At 48.3% G+C, this 20,537-nt stretch overlaps 1 protein-coding gene across 4 annotated transcripts in view; it reads right to left on the bottom strand.

Annotated features, from left to right (window-relative positions):
* Window positions 1-334: 334 nt before the first annotated feature.
* The window catches only part of LOC144508203 (uncharacterized), a 29,688-nt gene continuing 9,485 nt past the window's right edge, over window positions 335-20,537 (bottom strand). For 2 of the 4 annotated variants that reach the window (XM_078236016.1, XM_078236018.1), the window contains exons 2-4: window positions 5,688-5,761; window positions 1,788-1,941; window positions 335-1,111 (exon numbers count right to left, since the gene is read on the bottom strand). In XM_078236016.1, coding sequence (XP_078092142.1) covers window positions 538-1,111; window positions 1,788-1,941; window positions 5,688-5,761 — 802 coding nt within the window. In that variant the 3' untranslated portion in view covers window positions 335-537. Of the gene's footprint in view, window positions 1,112-1,787; window positions 1,942-5,687; window positions 5,762-5,868; window positions 6,086-6,524; window positions 6,657-20,537 lie in introns of those variants that run through there. The other 2 variants (XM_078236017.1, XM_078236020.1) reach the window with 2 other exon arrangements.

The raw sequence follows: 20,537 nt of genomic DNA on the forward strand, positions 1-20,537 counted from the left end.
CACCCGAGGCCAGAATCGAACCCAGGCCCCTGGCGCTGTGAGGCAGCAGTGCTAACCACTGTGCCACCGTCCTGCTCCACGTGTGGGATGGACTAGTGGGGGAAGGGGTGTGGTGGGGGGCAATCGGGTGTAGGGGGATGGAGCGGTAAGGGGTGTGTGGCAGGGGAATTGGGCCAATCACTGTCCATTCGTCACCCCTCCCCAGACTAGGAAGACACACTGGGGGGATTAGAGTGAAGAGCATCATGGTCCCCAGGCACGGCAAGTTGCTAAGGAGAAACTGATTACCTTCCCGACTAAAAGGGGAAAAAACAAAAGGAGGCGACCCACATTTATGACGCTCCAACACTAAAATTTTATTTCACATTGGTCCAGAAGTCACCCTTAACTGCAGAGAGTGAGGAGAATTTACAACACGGAGGGTGGGGATTCCTCCCCAGGGGGATAATCAGAAAGTTCAAGGCGGTTGAGATGGAAAGAGAGAGAAAGGGAATCTCGGGGGGAAATGATTGATTTATTGATGGGAAAGGGAAGGAGTTAGACATCCTGTTCTGTGTTTTCCCACATGGAATTCAGCCGTTCCCGCATTTGCTGGTCATAGGTTTGGAGTTTTCCACTCAGGTCTTCCGCGTAGGGCACCAGGTTTTTCTGAAGGTCTTGGGCCTTCTTGACGATCTTAACCTGAAGCTCGGACACGAAGGGGATGAGGCCTTGACGGAACTGCTCGATGCCCTGGTTCACCTTGGATTGGATCTCCTCGGAGTAAGGCGCCGCCTTCTCCCGGAAGGTCTCCATGCTGAGCTGGATCATCTCCTGGAGCTCCTCGACTCCGGCAGAGAGGTCGCGGCGGATGGTGTCGGCGTCCAGGTCCACCTGCTCGCTTAGGGTCTCCCGCAGGTTCTGCAGGCCCTGGTTGACTTTGTCGTTCAGCTCCTCAGCGTATGGGGTCAGCCGGTGGTTCACGTCCTGCAGGTTGCTCACAATCTGCTGTCGCATCATCTCAGCGTTGGTGTTCAACTTGTCCACCAGGTCCTGGGCCAGAGGGTTCATCACATTGCTGAACTCCAGGGCATAGAGATTAGCTTTGTCCATGCTCTGTAAGATCCGATTGCTGGATTAAAGAGAAAAGGACAAGAGCAATTAGTTCCTCAATTGAATAACTCATCAATTCTTCAGTTAATTCATTCATTCATTCAATTATTTCAGCAATTCAGTCATTAATTCACTTCTCAAGAAATTGTTCGGGAAGGAGATAATCTCAGAACAGATTCAAGCAAGTAGCAAGGCCCAACCAAAATGGTGTTCGATGGGAGAGTTAGGGGGTTAGAGGGATGGTCTTCGATGGGGGAGTTAGGGGGTTAGAGGGATGGTCTTCGATGGAAAGTTAGGGATTAGAGGGATGGTCTTTGATGGAAAGTTAGGGGATTAAAGGGATGGCCTTTGATGGAGAGTTAGGGATTAGAGGAGTGGTCTTTGATGGAGAATGAGGGGGTTAGAGGGATGGTCTTTGATGGAGAGTTAGGGGATTAAAGGGATGGTTTTTGATGGAGAGTTAGGGGATTAGCGAGATGGTCTTCAATAGGAGAGTTAGGTGATAAGAGGAATGGTCTTCAATGGAGAGTTAGGGGATTAGAGGGGTGGTCTTTGATGGGAGAGCTAGGGGGTTAGAGGGATGGTCTTCGATGGGAGAGTTAGGTGGGTTAGAGGGCTGGAGCTGGATGGGCTGAATGAGTCTTTCTCCGTTCCATATTTTAACTCTCCTCTATCTGATGGGAAAGTGAACCTACTTGATTTCAGCTCCCAGTTCGGACTGCTTGATGGTCTCCAGGTTTTCCTGAGCGATGTCTGTCGCTTGGCTAACATAATCCCAGAATGCAGCTTTGGCTTCCTCGAACCTGGTGCGGTGCTCCTGTTGCCATGGAAACGTAAAGGCCTGAGACCCTGGGGGAAAACGGAAAGGTCACTGGGTCAGGGGATAGGGTCACCATCATTCAGAGGCTGGATTAGCCATGAGGGCTACAACAGCAAGTTGCATTGATATAGCACCTGTTACACAGTGAAACACCCCAAGGAGGTATAGACAGAGTGATCAACAAACAGAATTTGACCCCGAACCACGTTAGGAGAAATTCTGTCACAGAGGGAGTTTTTAGGAATGTCTTTCTAGGATGGAGCGAGAGAGAGACGGAGATGGAGACAGAGGGAGGTGAAGAAGTTTAGGGAGGGAATTCCAGAGCTTACAGCCCCCCCAGACAGCTGAAGGCACAGCCGCCAATGGCGGAGCGATGGGATTCGGGGGATGCTCAAGAGGCCAGAATTGGAGGAGCGCAGAGATCTCAGAGGGTTGTAGGGACTGGGGGTGGTTACAGAGATAGGGAGGGTTGTAGGGGCTTGAGGAGGTTACAGAGATAGGGAGGGTTGTAGGGGCTTGAGGAGGTTACAGAGATAGGGAGGGGTGTAGGGACTGGAGGAGGTTACAGAGATAGGGAGGGTTGTAGGGGCTTGAGGAGGTTACAGAGATAGGGAGTGTTGTAGGGACTGGAGGAGGTTACAGTGATAGGGAGGGTTGTAGGGACTGGAGGAGGTTACAGAGATAGGGAGGGTTGTTGGGACTGGAGGAGGATACAGAGATAGGGAGGGTTGTTGGGACTGGAGGAGGATACAGAGATAGGGAGGGTTGTAGGGCAGAAGGAGGTTACAGTGATAGGGTTTTGGGGACTGGAGGAGGTTACAGGGATAGGGAGGGCTGTAGGGACTGGAGGAGATTACAGAGATAGTGAGGACTGTAGGGACTGGAGGAGGTTACAGTGATAGTGAGGCCTGTAGGGACTGGAGGAGGTTACAGTGATAGGGAGGGTTGGAGGAGCTGGAGGAGGTTACAGAGATAGGAAGGGTTGTAGGGGGCTGGAGGAGGTTACAGAGATAGGGAGGGTTGTAGGGGGCTGGAGGAGGTTACAGAGATAAACTTCAAAACTAAATACGTTGCAAAGACTATTATTCCTGCAGCCTGTGTCACAGGGGATCGTGTTAACGTGCTGTGACGATTAGCTCGGTAGACAGCCATCTTGTGCACAGTAGGATCCCACAATGAATCGTGGCAGCCGCAGTTTGACCTGTTTGAGATGTTTGTTCATGCTGGAAGAATGTTGGACAGGCCATTGGCTCACATCCCAGACTCTCCAGAGGGTCACATGAGCGAGCAGATAGCTTGTTCTGACTCAGATAAGTCATTTGTTCCGCCTCTGTGCGATTTACCAATGTTTGGAGGCTTGACAGAGTAAAGTTGGTTTATTAGCCGACGCCAAGCCGACACGCCAAGCCTGCCGCTGCCAGGTGCCCCCGCAGCATCCTGGGTAAAGTGCCTGAACAGGCGTTTTTAATCACCCCAGGTGACTTGAAGTGCTTGTGCCCAAGTGCGGTCACTGCGGTAACCTCGGGAACATCAGCAACCAATGTGCGCACAGCAAGATCCCACAAACCGCCGTGTGAGAATGGCCTCGATCATCTGTTCTGTTGTCCAGTGATGTTGGCTGAGGGGTAAATAAATATGCCTCGCACGACACTGGGGATCGCACCCCCCCAACCCCACCCGCCGCTCTTCTTCCAACCAATGGCCTTGTCCTCATTGGCGTCCATCTTGCAGCACCCCCTTGGCGCTGGCACTGGGATTGCCTGGCTGGGTCACGTGCGCAGGTAGCGGAGGTGATCAATGAGTCTTCCTATCCTGACAGGACTCAGAGTGGGAGCAGAACCTTCCCAGAACAACGACGGGGTTTAAAGGGTCAATATTTCACCTGGACCCCCCCCCCCCCACCCCACTCCTCCCCCACCTACACCCCCCATCCAGAAAACCCTATCTAATGCCAGCACAGTGACCACACCTACATGACCAATTCACAGAAGTTCAAAGTTCAAGGAGAGGCCGACAAGGACAACGCTTTTTATTCATTCATTTCCGGGGAGATGGGCATCACTGGCAAGGATGGCACTTGTTGCCCTTCATGGGGAGGTGATGGCCTAGTGGTATTATCGCTGGATTATTAAATCCAGAAACGCAGCTAATGTTCTGGGGACCCGGGTTCGAATCCCGCCATGGTAGGTGGTGGAATTTGAATTCAATAAAAAAAATATCTGGAATTAAGAATCCACTGATGACCATGAAACCATTGTCGATTGTCGGAAAAACCCATCTGGTTCACTAATGTCCCTCAGGGAAGGAAATCTGCCGTCCTTACCCGGTCTGGCCTACATGTGACTCCAGAGCCACAGCAATGTGGTTGATTCTCAACTGTCCTCGAGCAACTAGGGATGGGCAATAAATGCTGACCAGCCAGCGACGCCCATGTCCCACGAATGAATAAAAAGAAAGAAAAACCTGTGAGAAGGTGATTACTATCTTCTTGAACTGCATGACTCTCTGTGGTGTCAGTAAAACCCCACACCAATCCTTCATTCCTTCAATCTGATACAACTAAGTGGCTTGCTCGGCCATTTCAGAGGGCAATTGAGAGTCAACCACATTGCTATGGCTCTGGAGTCACATGTAGGCCAGACCGGGTAAGGACAGCAGATTTCCTTCCCTGAAGAACATTAGTGAACCAGATGGGTTTTTACAACAATCAATAGAACAATCTAATTCTAGATTTTAAGCATAAATTAAAGATGAGGAGCAGGAGGTTTAGAAGGGAGTTGAGGAAATATTTTTTCACCCAGAGGGTGGTGGGTGCCTGGAATGCGCTCCCCGGGAGGGTGGTAGAAGTGGGAAAGCTCACAACCATTAAAAAGTATGTGGATGAGCATTTGAAAATGTCATATGACCCGGGTGGCACAGTGGCACAGCGGTTAGCACTGCTGCCTCACAGCGCCAGGGACCCGGGTTCAATTCCCGGCTTGGGTCACTGTCTGTGTGTAGTTTGCACATTCTCCCCGTGTCTCCGTGGGTTTCCTCCGGGTGCTCCGGTTTCCTCCCATGGTCTGAAAGACGTGCAGGTTAGGTGCATTGGCCGTGCTAAATTCTCCCTCAGTGTTATCCAAACAGGTGCCGGAGTGTGGCAACTTGGGGATTTTCACAGTAACTTCATTGCAGTATTAATGCAAGCCAACTTGTGACACTAATAAATAAACATTAAAAACAAGTGCTGGAAAGGGGAATTAGTGCAGATTTAGTGTAGTTTTGTCAGTGCAGACTCGATGGGCCGAAGGGCCTCTTCATAGAATCATCATAGAATCCCTACAGTGCAGCAGGAGGCCATTTGGCCCATCGGGCCTGCACCAAGCCCCATCCCCACAATCCCATGCATTTACCCTAGCTGGTCCCCGCTGACACTAAGGCGCAATTTAGCACGGCCAATCCACCTAACCCGCACGTCTTTGGACTGTGGGAGGAAACCGGAGCACCCGGAGGAAACCCACACAGACACGGGGAGAACATGCAGACGCCACACAGACAGTGATCCAAGCTGAGAATCGAACCTGGATCCCTGGCGCTGTGAGGCAGCAGTGCTGACCACTGTGCCACCCTGCTTATGACAGTATTTACCTTCTAATTGAGTTTAAATTCCCTCAGCTGCCTTGCTGGGCGTCTGAACTCACACTTTTAGAGCATTATTCGGGATCTCTGGATTGTTAGTAACAGTGCCACGAACCTACCCTCCCCTCCTGGGAACAGGAACTCCAGTGTTACTCACCAGTCAAGGCTGTCAATACCAGGACGATGCTGATCCACTTCATGGTGCTGGAGGCTTCGGGTTCAATTGCAAAACTAGAAAAGATCCAAAAAGGTAGAGAGACATGAATATTTTTCACCTCGTTATCTGATCCAGGTCTGACCACCGTCCATACTGCACTATCTGTTATAATGACTCTTACATCGGACAACATGGGGCGGCCCAGTGGCACAGCGGTTAGCACTGCTGGCTCACAGCGCCAGGGACCAGGGTTCAATTCCCGGCTTGGGTCACTGTCTGTGCAGAGTCTGCACATTCTCCCCGTGTCTGCGTGGGTTTCCTCCCACACTCCAAAAATGGATAGGTTCGATCAATTGTCCCTTAGTGTCAGGGGATTAGCGGGGTAAATGCGTGGGGTCACGGGGATAGGCCCTGGGTGGGATTGTTGCCAGTGCAGGCATGATGGGCCAAATGGCCTCCTTCTGCACTGCAGGGATTCTACGAATCTATGTGACTCCAGAACCACAGCAATGTGGTTGACTCTTAAAATGCCCTCAGGGGTGGGCAATAAATGCTGGGCCAGCCAGCGACGCCCTCTGTACAGCCTCTGTAGCTAGTCCGTCTCCCCAATGTCTCCACTGCCCAGTCCCAGTTCAATCAGTAACCCAGGTCCCTGTGTAACAGACACTGGCAATCCTCCTGGTTAATCTTCAGCACGGGGACAGCACAGGGCAGGTAGGTGGGCGGCTCGATTAGAACAATGCAGCGCTGTCGAATCGTCCCGAATGTTGGAATCACATATAACACAGCTATTGTTACAATTCAATGCACAATACTGCCTCAGCTCAGAGCACTCACCTCCTGAGGTTAGCAGCGGTGTAGAAGACTGATTGTATAGTTTGGTTAAGCTATATATAGCCACGTCTCCAGCCTGATAAGGACGGGCTGCTACTCCGTTGGAATCTTAAAGTCCAACCATCTCTCATCTACTCTTTGACCTCAGTCTCCAACACCATTTATGACCCCCTCTGCCCCTCCCCTGCCTTGTTGTAACTCAAAGGCTGGCAGGAGGGGGGGTTGATCTGTGATATGATTGGTTTCGGGTAATTAGGGAAATCTTATCCTTCCAAAGAGCCAGCGATTATGAAAGGAGCTAATGGCTTGATTATTTATCAAGATGGCAGAGTTGCAATATTTGTGACTGGGGTGATATCATCAGGGTTAAGTTGCAGGAAGGTTCGACAGTGTGACAAGGTGGCGCAGACATTGTTTTTGTATCTTTAGACATTACACACTTTACACATTTCCATCTGTCCTGGTCCCCCCATGCTGACACTATAGTTAAGAAAGCCCACCAATGCCTCTACTTTCTCAGAAGACTAAGGAAATTTAGCATGTCAGCTACAACTCTCACCAACTTTTATGCATGCACCATAGAAAGCATTCTTTCTGGTTGTATCACAGCTTGGTATGACTCCTGCTCTGCCCAAGACCGCAATAAACTACAAAGGGTTGTGAATGTAGCCCAATCCATTACACAAACCAGCCTCCCATCCATTGATTCTGTCTACACTTCCCGCTGCCTTGGAAAAGCAGTCAGCATAATTAAGGACCCCACGCACCCCGGACATTCTCCCTTCCACCTTCTCCCATCGGGAAAAAGATACAAAAGTCTGAAATCACATACCAACCAACTCAAGAGCAGCTTCTTCCCTGCTGCCGTCAGACTTTTGAATGCACCTACCTCGCATTAAGTTGATCTTTCTCTACACCCTCGCTATGACTGTAACACTACATTCAACACGCTCACCTTTCATGTCTCACAAACTTGATTGTGTTTTTTGAATGGGTAACCAAGAAGGTAGATGAGGGCAGTGCAGTTGATGTTGTCTACATGGACTTTAGCAAGGCCTTTGACAAGGTACCGCATGGTAGGTTGTTGCATAAGGTTAAATCTCACGGGATCCAGGGTGAGGTATCTAAATGGATACAAAATTGGCTTGATGACAGAAGGTAGAGGGTGGTTGTAGAGGGTTGTTTTTCAAACTGGAGGCCTGTGACCAGCGGTGTGCCTCAGGGATCGGTGCTGGGTCCACGGTTATTTGTCATTTATATAAATGATTTGGAAAAGAATTTAGTAAGCATGGTTAGTAAGTTTGCAGATGACACCAAGATTAGTGGCATAGTGGACAGTGAAGAAGATTATCTCGGATTGCAACGAGATCTTGATCAATTGGGCCAGTGGTCTGACAAATGGCAGATTGAGTTTAATTTAGACAAATGCAAAGTGATGCATTTTGATAGATCAAACCAGGGCAGGACTTACTCAGTTAATGGTAAGACATTGGGGAGAGTTATGTAGCAAAGAGCTCTCGTGGTACAGTTTCATAGCTCCTTGAAAGTGGAGTTACAGGTGGACAGAGTGATGAAGAAGGCAGTCAACATGCTTGGTTTCATTGGTCAGAACTTTGAATACAGGAGTTGGGATGTCTTTTGAAGTTGTACAAGACATTGGTAAGGCCACACTTGGAATACTGTGTACAGTTCTGGTCACCTATTATGGAAAGGATATTATTAAACTAGAAAGACTGCAGAAGAGATTTACTGGGATGCTACCAGGATTTGATGAATACATGAGTTATAAGGAGAGGCTGGATAGACTGGGACTTTTTCCCTGGGGCAAAGGAGGCTTAGGAGTGATCTTATAAAGTTCTATAAAATAATGAGGAGCATAGATCAGCTAGATAGTCAATGTCTTTGCCCAAAGGCAGGGGCGTCTAAAATTGGAGGGCATAGGTTTAAGGGGAGAGATACAAAAGGGGTCAGAGGGGCAATTTTTTCACACAGAGGGTGATGAGTGTCTGGAACAAGCTGCCAGAGGCAGTAGTAGAGGCGGGTACAATTTTGTCTTTTAAAAAGCATTTAGACAGTTAATTGGGTAAGATGGGTATAGAGGGATATGGGCCAAATGCCAGCAACTGGGACTAGCTTAGCGGTTAGAAAAGGGGCAGCATGGACAAGTTGGGCCGAAGGGCCTGTTTCCATGCTGTAAACCTCTATGACTCTTTCCTTCTCTCTGTCCGGTATGTTTTATCTGTATAGCGTTCAGGAAACAATATTTTTCACTGTATACTAATACATGTGACAATAATAAATCAAATCAAATCAAAAACATTGGCCAAAAGCAGCCAATAGAGGGGACTGGGGGAGGGAGGGAGGGGGGGTGGGGGGGTGGGGGCCTGGTGGGTGATTTTGTGTCTCTGTGCACTGTTTGAGAGCACATTTTCACTCCATCTGACGAAGGAGCAGCGCTCCGAAAGCTTATGGTATTTGCTCCCAAATAAACCTGTTGGACTTTAACCTGGTGTTGTGAGACTTCTTACTGGGAACAGTGTGCCAGGTCTTATCGGGTTTTTTAAAAATCCTCGCAACCTACATTGACATATGGGGAGCGTCTGAGGACTCTGGGTCTGTACTTGATGGAGTCTGGAAGGATGAGGGGAGATCTAATTGAAACTTACAGAATACTGAAAAGCATGGATAGAGTGGACGTGGAGAAGATGTTTCCGTTCGTAGGAGAGACTAGGACCCAGCCTCAGAGTAAAGGACCAAGATGTGGAGGAATTATTCTAGCCAGAGGGTGGTGAGTCTGTGGAACTCATTGCCATGGAAGAGGCCGGGTCATTGAGTGTCTTTAAGACAGAAATAGATAGGTTCCTGATTAGTAAGGGAGTCAAAGGTTACGTCGAAAAGGCGGGAGAATGAAATTGAGAAACCTACAAGCCATGATTGAATGGCAGAGTAGACTCAATGGGCTGAATGGCCTAACTCTGCTCCTACATCTTATGACAAGGCTCCTCAGACCCAAAACCACTGGGATCCACAGCTGGATCTCAACCTAAAACTCTGCGCTGGAACTCTCATGTCCATACCCTGCCTGGAGCAGGGTTCGAACCCAAGACCTTCCGATTCAGAGGCAGGGATGCTAACCATTGGGGCAAAGGCTGAGTCCTCAACCACCAGAGCAAAGTAACTCACATGAGTAGCAAACAACAAACATCCACAAATGAGAACTTATCAACAAGGGGTTGGGTATGCCATCAGACATCAGTTTAAGTTTAAGTTTATTTATTAGTGTCACAAATAGGCTTACATTAACACCACAATGAAGTTATTGTGAAAATCCCCTCGTCGCCACACTCTGGCGCCTGAAAACAGAACGATCAACACCAACTCCTCTACTTTCTCAGAAGACTAAGGAAATTTGGCATGTCTGCTACGACTCTCACCAACTTTTACAGATGCACCATCGAAAGCATTCTTTCTGGTTGTTATGGCTCCTGCTCTGCCCAAGACCGCAAGAAACTACAAAAGGATGTGAATAGAACATAGAACATAGAACATTACAGCGCAGAACAGGCCCTTCGGCCCACGATGTTGCACCGACCAGTTAAAAAAAAAACTGTGACCCTCCAACCTAAACCAATTTCTTTTCGTCCATGAACCTATCTACGGATCTCTTAAACGCCCCCAAACTAGGCGCATTTACTACTGATGCTGGCAGGGCATTCCAATCCCTCACCACCCTCTGGGTAAAGAACCTACCCCTGACATCGGTTCTATAACTACCCCCCCTCAATTTAAAGCCATGCCCCCTCGTGCTGGATTTCTCCATCAGAGGAAAAAGGCTATCACTATCCACCCTATCTAAACCTCTAATCATCTTATATGTTTCAATAAGATCCCCTCTTAGCCGCCGCCTTTCCAGCGAAAACAATCCCAAATCCCTCAGCCTCTCCTCATAGGATCTCCCCTCCATACCAGGCAACATCCTGGTAAACCTCCTCTGCACCCTCTCCAAAGCCTCCACATCCTTCCTGTAATGTGGGGACCAGAACTGCACACAGTACTCCAAGTGCGGCCGCACCAGAGTTGTGTACAGTTGCAACATAACGCTACGACTCCTAAATTCAATCCCCCTACCAATAAACGCCAAGACACCATATGCCTTCTTAACAACCTTATCTACTTGATTCCCAACTTTCAGGGATCTATGCACACATACACCTAGATCCCTCTGCTCCTCCACACTATTCAAAGTCCTCCCGTTAGCCCTATACTCAACACATCTGTTATTCCTACCAAAGTGAATTACCTCACACTTCTCCGCATTAAACTCCATCCGCCACCTCTCGGCCCAACTTTGCAACCTGTCTAAGTCTTCCTGCAAACTACGACACCCTTCCTCACTGTCTACCACACCACCGACTTTGGTGTCATCAGCAAAATTGCTAATCCACCCAACTATACCCTCATCCAGATCATTAATAAATATTACAAACAGCAGTGGCCCCAAAACAGATCCCTGAGGTACACCACTTGTAACCGCACTCCATGATGAATATTTACTATCAACCACCACCCTCTGTTTCCTATCCGCTAGCCAATTCCTGATCCAATTTCCTAGATCACCCCCAATCCCATACATCTGCATTTTCTGCAGAAGCCTACCATGGTGAACCTTATCAAACCCAATTCGTCACGCAAACCAGCAAATTCGTCACGCAAATGTAGCCCAATTCGTCACGCAAACCAGCCCGACATGCATTGACTCCGTCTACACTTCCCGCTGCCTCGGAAAAGCAGCCAGCATAATTAAGGACCCCACACACCGCGGGCATTCTCTCTTCCACCTTCTTCCATTGGGAAAAAGATACAAAAGTCTGAGGTCACATACCGACTGACTCAAGAACAGCTTCTTCCCTGCTGCTGTCAGACCTTTGAATGGACCTACCTCGCATTAAGTTAATTTTTCTCTACATCCTAGCTATGACTGTAACACTACATTCTGCACTCTCTCCTTTCCTTCTCCCCTATGTACTCTGTGAACGGTATGCTTTGTATAGCGCGTAAGAAACAATACTTTTCACTCTATCCCAATACATGTGATAATAATAAATCAAATCAAACATATCGAAGACATTGGCACTCATACTCAGGTTAAGACCTGGTCAATTCAGCAGGAATTATGACTCAAATGTGGGATCTTACTGTTCTGGACGATGCAATCCCTCTTTCTGTCATCTATTAAAATGCTTTTGGACATCCATTGGTGTTTCAGATGGTTTGCCAATGGACATGCTATCTAACAAAGGCCAGACATGATATTCTGCTGCCACAGTGCATTTTAACAATGCGTCTTCATTTAAGGCCACAGGGTTTAAGTAGGGTCACTTAGAGAATAATTGTTCTCAGGAAAATGATGTGGAGATGCTGGCATCGGACTGGGGTAAACACAGTAAGAAGTCTCACAACACCAGGTTAAAGTCCAACAGGTTTATTTAGTAGCAAAAGCCACTAGCTTTCGGAGTGCTGCTCCTTCGTCGAGTGAGTGGGAGTTCTGTTCACAAGCAGGGCATATAAAGACACAAACTCAATTTACAAAGTAATGGTTGGAATGCGAGTCTTCACAGGTAATCAAGTCTCAAAGGTACAGACAATGCGAGTGGAGAGAGGGTTAAGCAGAGGTTAAAGAGATGTGTATTGTCACCAGACAGGACAGTTTGTGAGATTTTGCAAGCCCAGGCAAGTCGTGGGGGTTACAGATAGTGTGACATGAACTCAAGATCCCTGTTGAGGCCATCCTCATGTGTGCACTCCTTGTCACAATGGATGTCTCGGCACTCTACACCAGCATCCCCCACGACGACGGCATTGCTGCAACTGCCTCAGTACTCAACGCCGACAACTGCCAGTTTCCAGATGCAATTTTACAACTCATCCGCTTCATCCTGGACCACAATGTCTTCACCTTCAGCAACCACTTCTTCATCCAGACACACGGAACAGCCAAGGGGACCAAATTCGCACCTCAATATGCCAACATCTTCATGCGCAGGTTCGCACAAGACTTCTTCACCACACAGGACCTTCAACCGATGCTATACACTAGATACATCGATGACATTTTCTTCCTTTGGACTCATGGTGAACAATCACTGAAACAACTATATGATGACATCAACAAGTTTCATCCCACCATCAGACTCACCATGGACTACTCTCCGGAATCGGTTGCATTCTTGGACACACGCATCTCCATCAAGGATGGTCACCTCAGCACTTCACTGTACCACAAGCCCACGGATAACCTCGCGATGCTCCACTTCTCCAGCTTCCACCCTAAACACGTTAAAGAAGCCATCCCCTACGGACAAGCCCTCCGTATACACAGGATCTGCTCGGATGAGGAGGATCGCAAAAGACTCCTCCAGACACTGGAAGATGCCCTCATAAGAACAGGATATGGCGCTCGACTCATCGATCGACAGTTCCGACGCGCCACAGCTAAAAACCACACCGACCTCCTCAGAAGACAAACATGGGACACAGCGGACAGAGTACCCTTCGTCGTCCAGTACTTCCCCGGAGCGGAGAAGCTACGGCATCTTCTCCGGAGCCTTCAACATGTCATTGATGAAGACGAACATCTCGCCAAGGCCATCCCCACACTCCCACTTCTTGCCTTCAAACAACCACACAACCTCAAACAGACCATTGTCTGCAGCAAACTACCCAGCCTTCAGGAGAACAGTGACCACAACACCACACAACCCTGCCACAGCAACCTCTGCAAGACGTGCCGGATCATCGACACGGATGCCATCATCTCACGTGAGAACACCATCCACCAGGTACACGGTACATACTCTTCCATCCCACTCGGCCAACGTTGTCTACCTGATACGCTGCAGGAAAGGATGTCCCAAGGCATGGTACATTGGGGAAACCATGCAGACGCTACGACAACGGATGAATGAACACCACTCGACAATCACCAGGCAAGAGTGTTCTCTTCCTGTTGGGGAACACTTCAGCGGTCACGGGCATTCGGCCTCTGATCTTCAGGTAAGCGTTCTCCAAGGCGGCCTTCATGACACACGACAACGCAGAGTCACTGAGCAGAGACTGATAGCCAGGTTCCGCACACATGAGGACGGCCTCAACCTGGAGCTTGGGTTCATGTCACACTATCTGTAACCCCCACGGCTTGCCTGGGCTTGCAAAATCTCACTAACTGTCCTGTCTGGAGACAATACACACCTCTTTAACCTGTGCTTAACCCTCTCTCCACTCACATTGTCTGTACCTTTGAGACTTGATTAGCTGTAAAGACTCGCATTCCAAGTATTACTTTGTAAATTGAGTTCGTGTCTTTATATGCCCTGTTTGTGAACAGAACTCCCACTTACCTGATGAAGGGGCAGCGCTCCGAAAGCTAGTGGCTTTTGCTACCAAATAAACCTGTTGGACTTTAACCTGGTGTTGTGAGACTTCTTACTCAGGAAAATGAACAGGCAATTATCCTCTAACTGACCGCAGCAATGTGGTTAGCTCTGCCGATAAATACCTTTGATTCTTGGGCAATAAATTCTGGACAGCCAGTGATGCTCATGTCCCACAAATTGAAGGAGGGTAATATAAAACTTAGAGTATAAAAGCCACTCATTTAAATTTACTATAATAAGTAGACTAGGTTTACAGGGTACCTTATGTATAGAATAAGGATTCACCAGGACCTTGGTGAGACCACATTTGGAATATTCTGTGCAGTTCTGGTCACCTCACTGCAAGAAGGATGTGGAGACACTGGAAAGAGTGCAAAGGAGATTTACCAGGATGCCGCCTGGTTTGGAGGGTAGGCCTTATGAGGAAAGGTTGAGGGAACTTGGGCTTTTCTCTTTGGAGCGGAGGAGGCTGAGGGGAGACTTAATAGAGGTTTATAAAATGATGAAGGGGATAGATAGAGTGAACGTTCAAAGGCTATTTCCTCGGGTGAATGGAGCAGTAACTAGGGGGCATAACTATAGGGTTCATGGTGGGAGATATAGGAAGGATGTCCAAGGTAGGTTTTTTACTCAGAGAGTGGTTGGGGTGTGGAATGGACTGCCTGCAGGGATAGTGGAGTCAGACATTTTAGGAACATTTAAGAAGCTATTGGATAGGCACATGGAGTACTTCGGGATGATAGGGAGGAAATAGCTTGATCTGGGTTTCAGACAAAGCTCGGCACAACATGGTGGGCCGAAGGGCCTGTACTGTGCTGTACTGTTCTATGTTCTATGTTCATGCGCTGAATACTATACTATATGCAAAGGTATTTAACTAAGTATTATGAAATTAAACTATGTTGCTTGAGAGCAATTATTCTTTATCTAAACAATTGATCCACCTGATCAGTAATTCAGAGAAAGGTTAATTGGTCTCAGGCAGGTCAATGGGTCAGTTAAAGGATAATTGACCTGTTAATCTTCCTGAGGACAATTATCATCAAATTCACATGGAGCAGAATAATTCACCACTAAATGACCTATTGATCTGCCAGACAACATTTAATCTCTCACTGTCCAGTTGATCTGCATAGGAATAATTAATCTCCAACTGACCTGTTGATCAACTCTAGAACAATTAATCTCTAACTGACCTGTTGATCAGCTCTAGAACAATTAATCTCTAACTGACCTGTTGATCAGCTCTAGAACAATTCATCTCTAACTGGCCTGTTGATAGACTCTGGAACAATTACCCTCTAATTGACCCAATGCTATCCAGTATTGAGAGCATTGTGTTAGGAAGAATCACTGAGGAAATGTTGGTTTCACTAGAATTGTACAGTTAGGGGGCGACCTGAGCAATGCCTTGAATACAGCGGCAAGTTCAGGGAGGGTAAATGGTGAATGGTACATTGAAGAGAATTGGAAAAAAAAACAAATGAAGAGGAATTCGAAAAACGCCTTCAAATTTTGGGTGGTGAGACACTCTGCCACAACCCATTACTAAATGGATTAAATTAAATTAATTTAACCGTACATTCCAAAGCCCTGATTAACTTGCAGCTGCCTGACTCAAGCTGATAAGGAGAACTGCTCTCTCTATACTCCATTGTCGTAAAAGAATTTGGTCTGTTTATTACTGTCTATTTATTGTCATGTTGAGCAGTTCGATCCCCATTGTCCAAGGTTCATAAGGAGAGAAGAATATAGTTTAATTTCATAATACTTGGTTAAATACCTTTGCATATAATATAGTATTCAGCGCATGGTGAATCCTTATTCTATACATAAGGTACCTTGTAAACCTAGTCTACTTATTATAGTAAATTTAAATGGAGTGGCTTTTATAATCTAAGTTTTATATTACCCTCCTTCAATTTGTGGGACATGAGCATCGCTGGCTGTCCAGAATTTATTGCCCAAGAATCAAAGGTATTTATCGGCAGAGCTAACCACATTGCTGCGGCTCTGGAGTCGCATGTAGGCCAGACCAGGTAAGGACGGCAGATTTCCTTCCCTAAAGAACATTACTGAACCCGATGGGTTTTTCCGACAATCGACAATGGTTTCTTGTAGATCCTTAATTCCAGACATTTTTTTATTGAATTGAAATTCCACCACCTGCCGTGGAGGGATTTGAACCCGGGTCCCCAGAACATGCTTTGACAAAGGGTCCTCGGGCCTCGAAACGTCAGCTCTTTTCTCTCCTTACAGCTGCTGCCAGACCTGCTGAGATTTTCCAGCATTTTCTCTTTTGGGTCCACAGAGTTGCTGAGTTTCTGGATGAATAGTCTAGCGATAATATCATGAGGCCATCGCCTCCCCCAAGGCTGAATGGCCTCTTCCTGTTCTGACCCACGTGATGTGGAGCTGGAGTCACATGGGGACCGGAGCTGGAACATTAGTTGATGATTTTTATGGGTGTTTTTTTTTGTAGTCTTCTCCTTTGGGATCCCACTAATGATTTGACCCAGTTTGTTGATCTCATTTGCTCGTTTTAAACGGGTGGCACTTGAACCCTGGACGGTGGGTTCTAGTTCAGAATCGAAACAATGACTGTGCTGGAAATCTGACTGCAGAGCATGGGAGTGACAAAGATAACCTTTAGACTGATGCTGCTTATATGGCAGGAATTTTCCAGAACTTTAGACCTCAAACGTTGCACAGTTCCAAAGGTCCAGGCCAACGAGGCTCCTGATTGCATCATCAAGTCAAGGAGGGAGCCTGGGGTCAAAAGGAGCCCAAGTTGGCCAATGGTCACGTGAGGTCCAATAATGTTTCACTGTTCTATGTTGTGCAATGGTATTACACAGAACTCACAGGCCTCAGGCAGGCCATTCTGCCCCTCTGCTCTGTGCCAGGGTTTTTGCCCAACACGAGCCTCCTCCCACTCCCTCTTCCTCTCAGCCCATCACCATTGGGAGGCAGAGGTGTAGAGGTATTGTCACTGGCTAATAATCCAGAGGCCCAGGGTAATTCTCTGGGGCTCCGAGTTCGAATCCCACCACAGCAGATGGTGAAATTTGAGTTCAATAATAAATTGGAATTAAGAATCTGCTGATGACCAGGAAACCATTGCCGATTGTCGTAAAAACCCATCTGGTTCACGAATGTCCTTTAGGGAAGGAAATCTGCCGTCCTTACCCGGTCCGGCCTACATGTGACTCCAGAGCCACAGCAATGCGGTTGAATCTTAACTGCCCTCTGAAATGAACAACTCAGTTCAGGGGGCAATTAGGGATGGGCAATGAATGCTGGCCCAACCAGAGATGCCAACATCCCATGAACAAATTAAACAAAAATCTAATCCTTCTATTCCTTCCTCCCTCATGTGTTTATCCAACTTCTCAATTACATATGCCAACCACTCCCTGTGGGACCGAGTCCCACATTCTCCGCACTCCCTGTGGAAGCGAGTCCCACACTCTCCCCACTCCCTGTGGGAGCGAGTCCCACATTCTCCGCACTCCCTGTGGAAGCGAGTCCCACACTCTCCCCACTCCCTGTGGGAGCGAGTCCCACATTCTCCCCACTCCCTGTGGGAGCGAGTCCCACATTCTCCCCACTCCCTGTGGGAGCGAGTCCCACATTCTCCGCACTCCCTGTGGAAGCGAGTCCCACATTCTCCGCACACTCCGTGGGAGCGAGTCCCACATTCTCCCCACTCCCTGTGGGAGCGAGTCGCACATTCTCCCCACTCCCCGTGGGAGCGAGTCCCACATTCTCCCCACTCCCTGTGGGAGCGAGCCCCACATTCTCTTCACCCCCCCTGGGAGCGTGTTCCAAATTCTCCCCACTCCCCGTGGGAGCGAGTCCCACATTCTCCCCACTCCCTGTGGGAGCGAGCCCCACATTCTCCCCACTCCCCGTGGGAGCGAGTCCCACATTCTCCCCACTCCCCATGGGAGCGAGTCCCACATTCCCCCCACTCCCTGTGGGAGCGAGTCCCACATTCTCCCCACTCCCCGTGGGAGCGAGTCCCACATTCCCCCCACTCCCTGTGGGAGCGAGTCCTACATTCTCCCCACTCCCTGTGGGAGCGAATCCCACATTCTCCCCACTTCCCTCAATTCCCCATTGGATTTACTAGTGCCTGTGTCACGTTGATGGTTCCTACTCCTGATCTTCACCTCCTCAACAAATGGAAACATCTCTTTGATTTGATATGATTTATTATTGTCACATGTATTAACATACAGTGAAAAGTATTGTTTCTTGCACGCTATACAGGCAAAGCATACCGTTCATAGAGAAGGAAATGAGAGAGCGCAGAATGTAGTGTTACAGTCATAGCTAGGGTGTAGAGAAAGATCAACTTAATGCATGGCAAGTCCATTCAAAAGTCTGACGGCAGCAGGGAAGAAGCCGTTCTTGAGTCGATTGGTACGAGACCTCAGACTTTTGTATCTTTCTCCCGACGGAAGAAGTTGGAAGAGAGAATGTCCGGGTTGCGTGGGGTCTTTAATTATGCTGGCTGCTTTTCCGAGGCAGCGGGAAGTGTAGACAGAGTCAATGGATGGGAAGCTGGTTTGCGTGATGGATTGTGTTTCGTTCACGACCTTTTGTCGTTCCTTGCGGTCTTGGGCAGAGCAGGAGCCAGACCAAGCTGTGATACAATGAGAAAGAATGCTTTCTATGGTGCATCTGTGAAAGTTGGTGCGAGTTGTAGCTGACATGCCAAATTTCCTTAGTCTTCTGAGAAAGTAGAGGCATTGGTGGGCTTTCTTAACTATAGTGTCGGTATGGGGGGACCAGGACAGGTTGTTGGTGATCTGGACACATAAAAACTTGAAATTCTCGACCCTTTCTACTTCGTCCCCATTGATGTAGACAGAGGCATGTTCTCCTTTAAGCTTCCTGAAGCCGATGACAATCTCCTTCGTTTTGTTGACATTGAGGGAGAGATTATTGTTGCTGCACCAGTTCACCAGATTCTCTATCTCATTCCTGTACTCTGTCTCGTCATTGTTTGAGATCCGTCCCAGTACGGTGGTGTCGTCAGCAAACTTGAAAATCGAATTGGAGAGGAATTTGGCCGCACAGTCATAGGTGTATAAGGAGTATAGTGAGGGGGCTGAGGACACAGCCTTGTGGGGCACCGGTGTTGAGGATGATCGTGGAGGAGGTGTTGTTGCCTATCCTTACTGATTGTTGTCTGTGAGTTAGGAAGTTCAGGATCCAGTCGCAGAGGGAGGAGCCGAGGCCCAGGCCACGGAGTTTGGAGATGAGTTTTGTGGGAATAATAGTGTTGAAGACTGAGCTGTAGTCAATAAATAGGAGACTGACATAGAACATATAGAACATAGAACATAGAAAGCCACAGCACAAACAGGCCCTTCGGCCCACAAGTTGCGCCGATCACATCCCCACCTCTAGGCCTATCTATAGCCCTCAATCCCATTAAATCCCATGTACTCATCCAGAAGTCTCTTAAAAGACCCCAACGAGTTTGCCTCCACCACCACCGACGCCAGCCGATTCCACTCACCCACCACCCTCTGAGTGAAAAACTTACCCCTGACATCTCCTCTGTACCTACCCCCCAGCACCTTAAACCTGTGTCCTCTCGTAGCAACCATTTCAGCCCTTGGAAATAGCCTCTGAGAGTCTACCCTATCCAGACCTCTCAACATCTTGTAAACCTCTATCAGGTCACCTCTCATCCTTCGTCTCTCCAGGGAGAAGAGACCAAGCTCCCTCAACCTATCCTCATAAGGCATGCCCCCCAATCCAGGCAACATCCTTGTAAATCTCCTCTGCACCCTTTCAATGGCTTCAACATCTTTCCTGTAATGAGGTGACCAGAACTGCGCGCAGTACTCCAAGTGGGGTCTAACCAGGGTCCTATAAAGCTGCAGCATTATCTCCCGACTCCTAAACTCAATCCCTCGATTAATGAAGGCCAGTACGCCGTACGCCTTCTTGACCGCATCCTCCACCTGCGAGGCCGATTTAAGAGTCCTATGGACCCGGACCCCAAGGTCCTTCTGATCCTCTACACTGCTAAGAATGGTACCCTTCATATTATACTGCTGCTTCATCCCATTGGATCTGCCAAAATGGATCACCACACACTTATCCGGGTTGAAGTCCATCTGCCACTTCTCCGCCCAGTCTTGCATTCTATCTATGTCTCGCTGCAACTTCTGACATCCCTCCAAACTATCCACAACACCACCTACCTTGGTGTCGTCAGCAAACTTACCAACCCATCCCTCCACTTCCTCATCCAGGTCATTTATGAAAATGACAAACAGCAAGGGTCCCAGAACAGATCCCTGGGGCACTCCACTGGTCACTGACCTCCATGCAGAGAAAGACCCCTCCACAGCCACTCTCTGCCTTCTGCAGGCAAGCCAGTTCTGGATCCACAAGGCAACAGCCCCTTGGATCCCATGCCCTCTCACTTTCTCAAGAAGTCTTGCATGGGGGACCTTATCGAACGCCTTGCTGAAGTCCATATAGACCACATCCACCGCTCTTCCTTCGTCAATGTGTTTGGTCACATTTTCAAAGAACTCAACCAGGCTCGTAAGGC

This window comes from Mustelus asterias, chromosome 20 (genome assembly GCF_964213995.1).
Source record: "Mustelus asterias chromosome 20, sMusAst1.hap1.1, whole genome shotgun sequence".
NCBI lineage: Eukaryota > Metazoa > Chordata > Chondrichthyes > Carcharhiniformes > Triakidae > Mustelus > Mustelus asterias.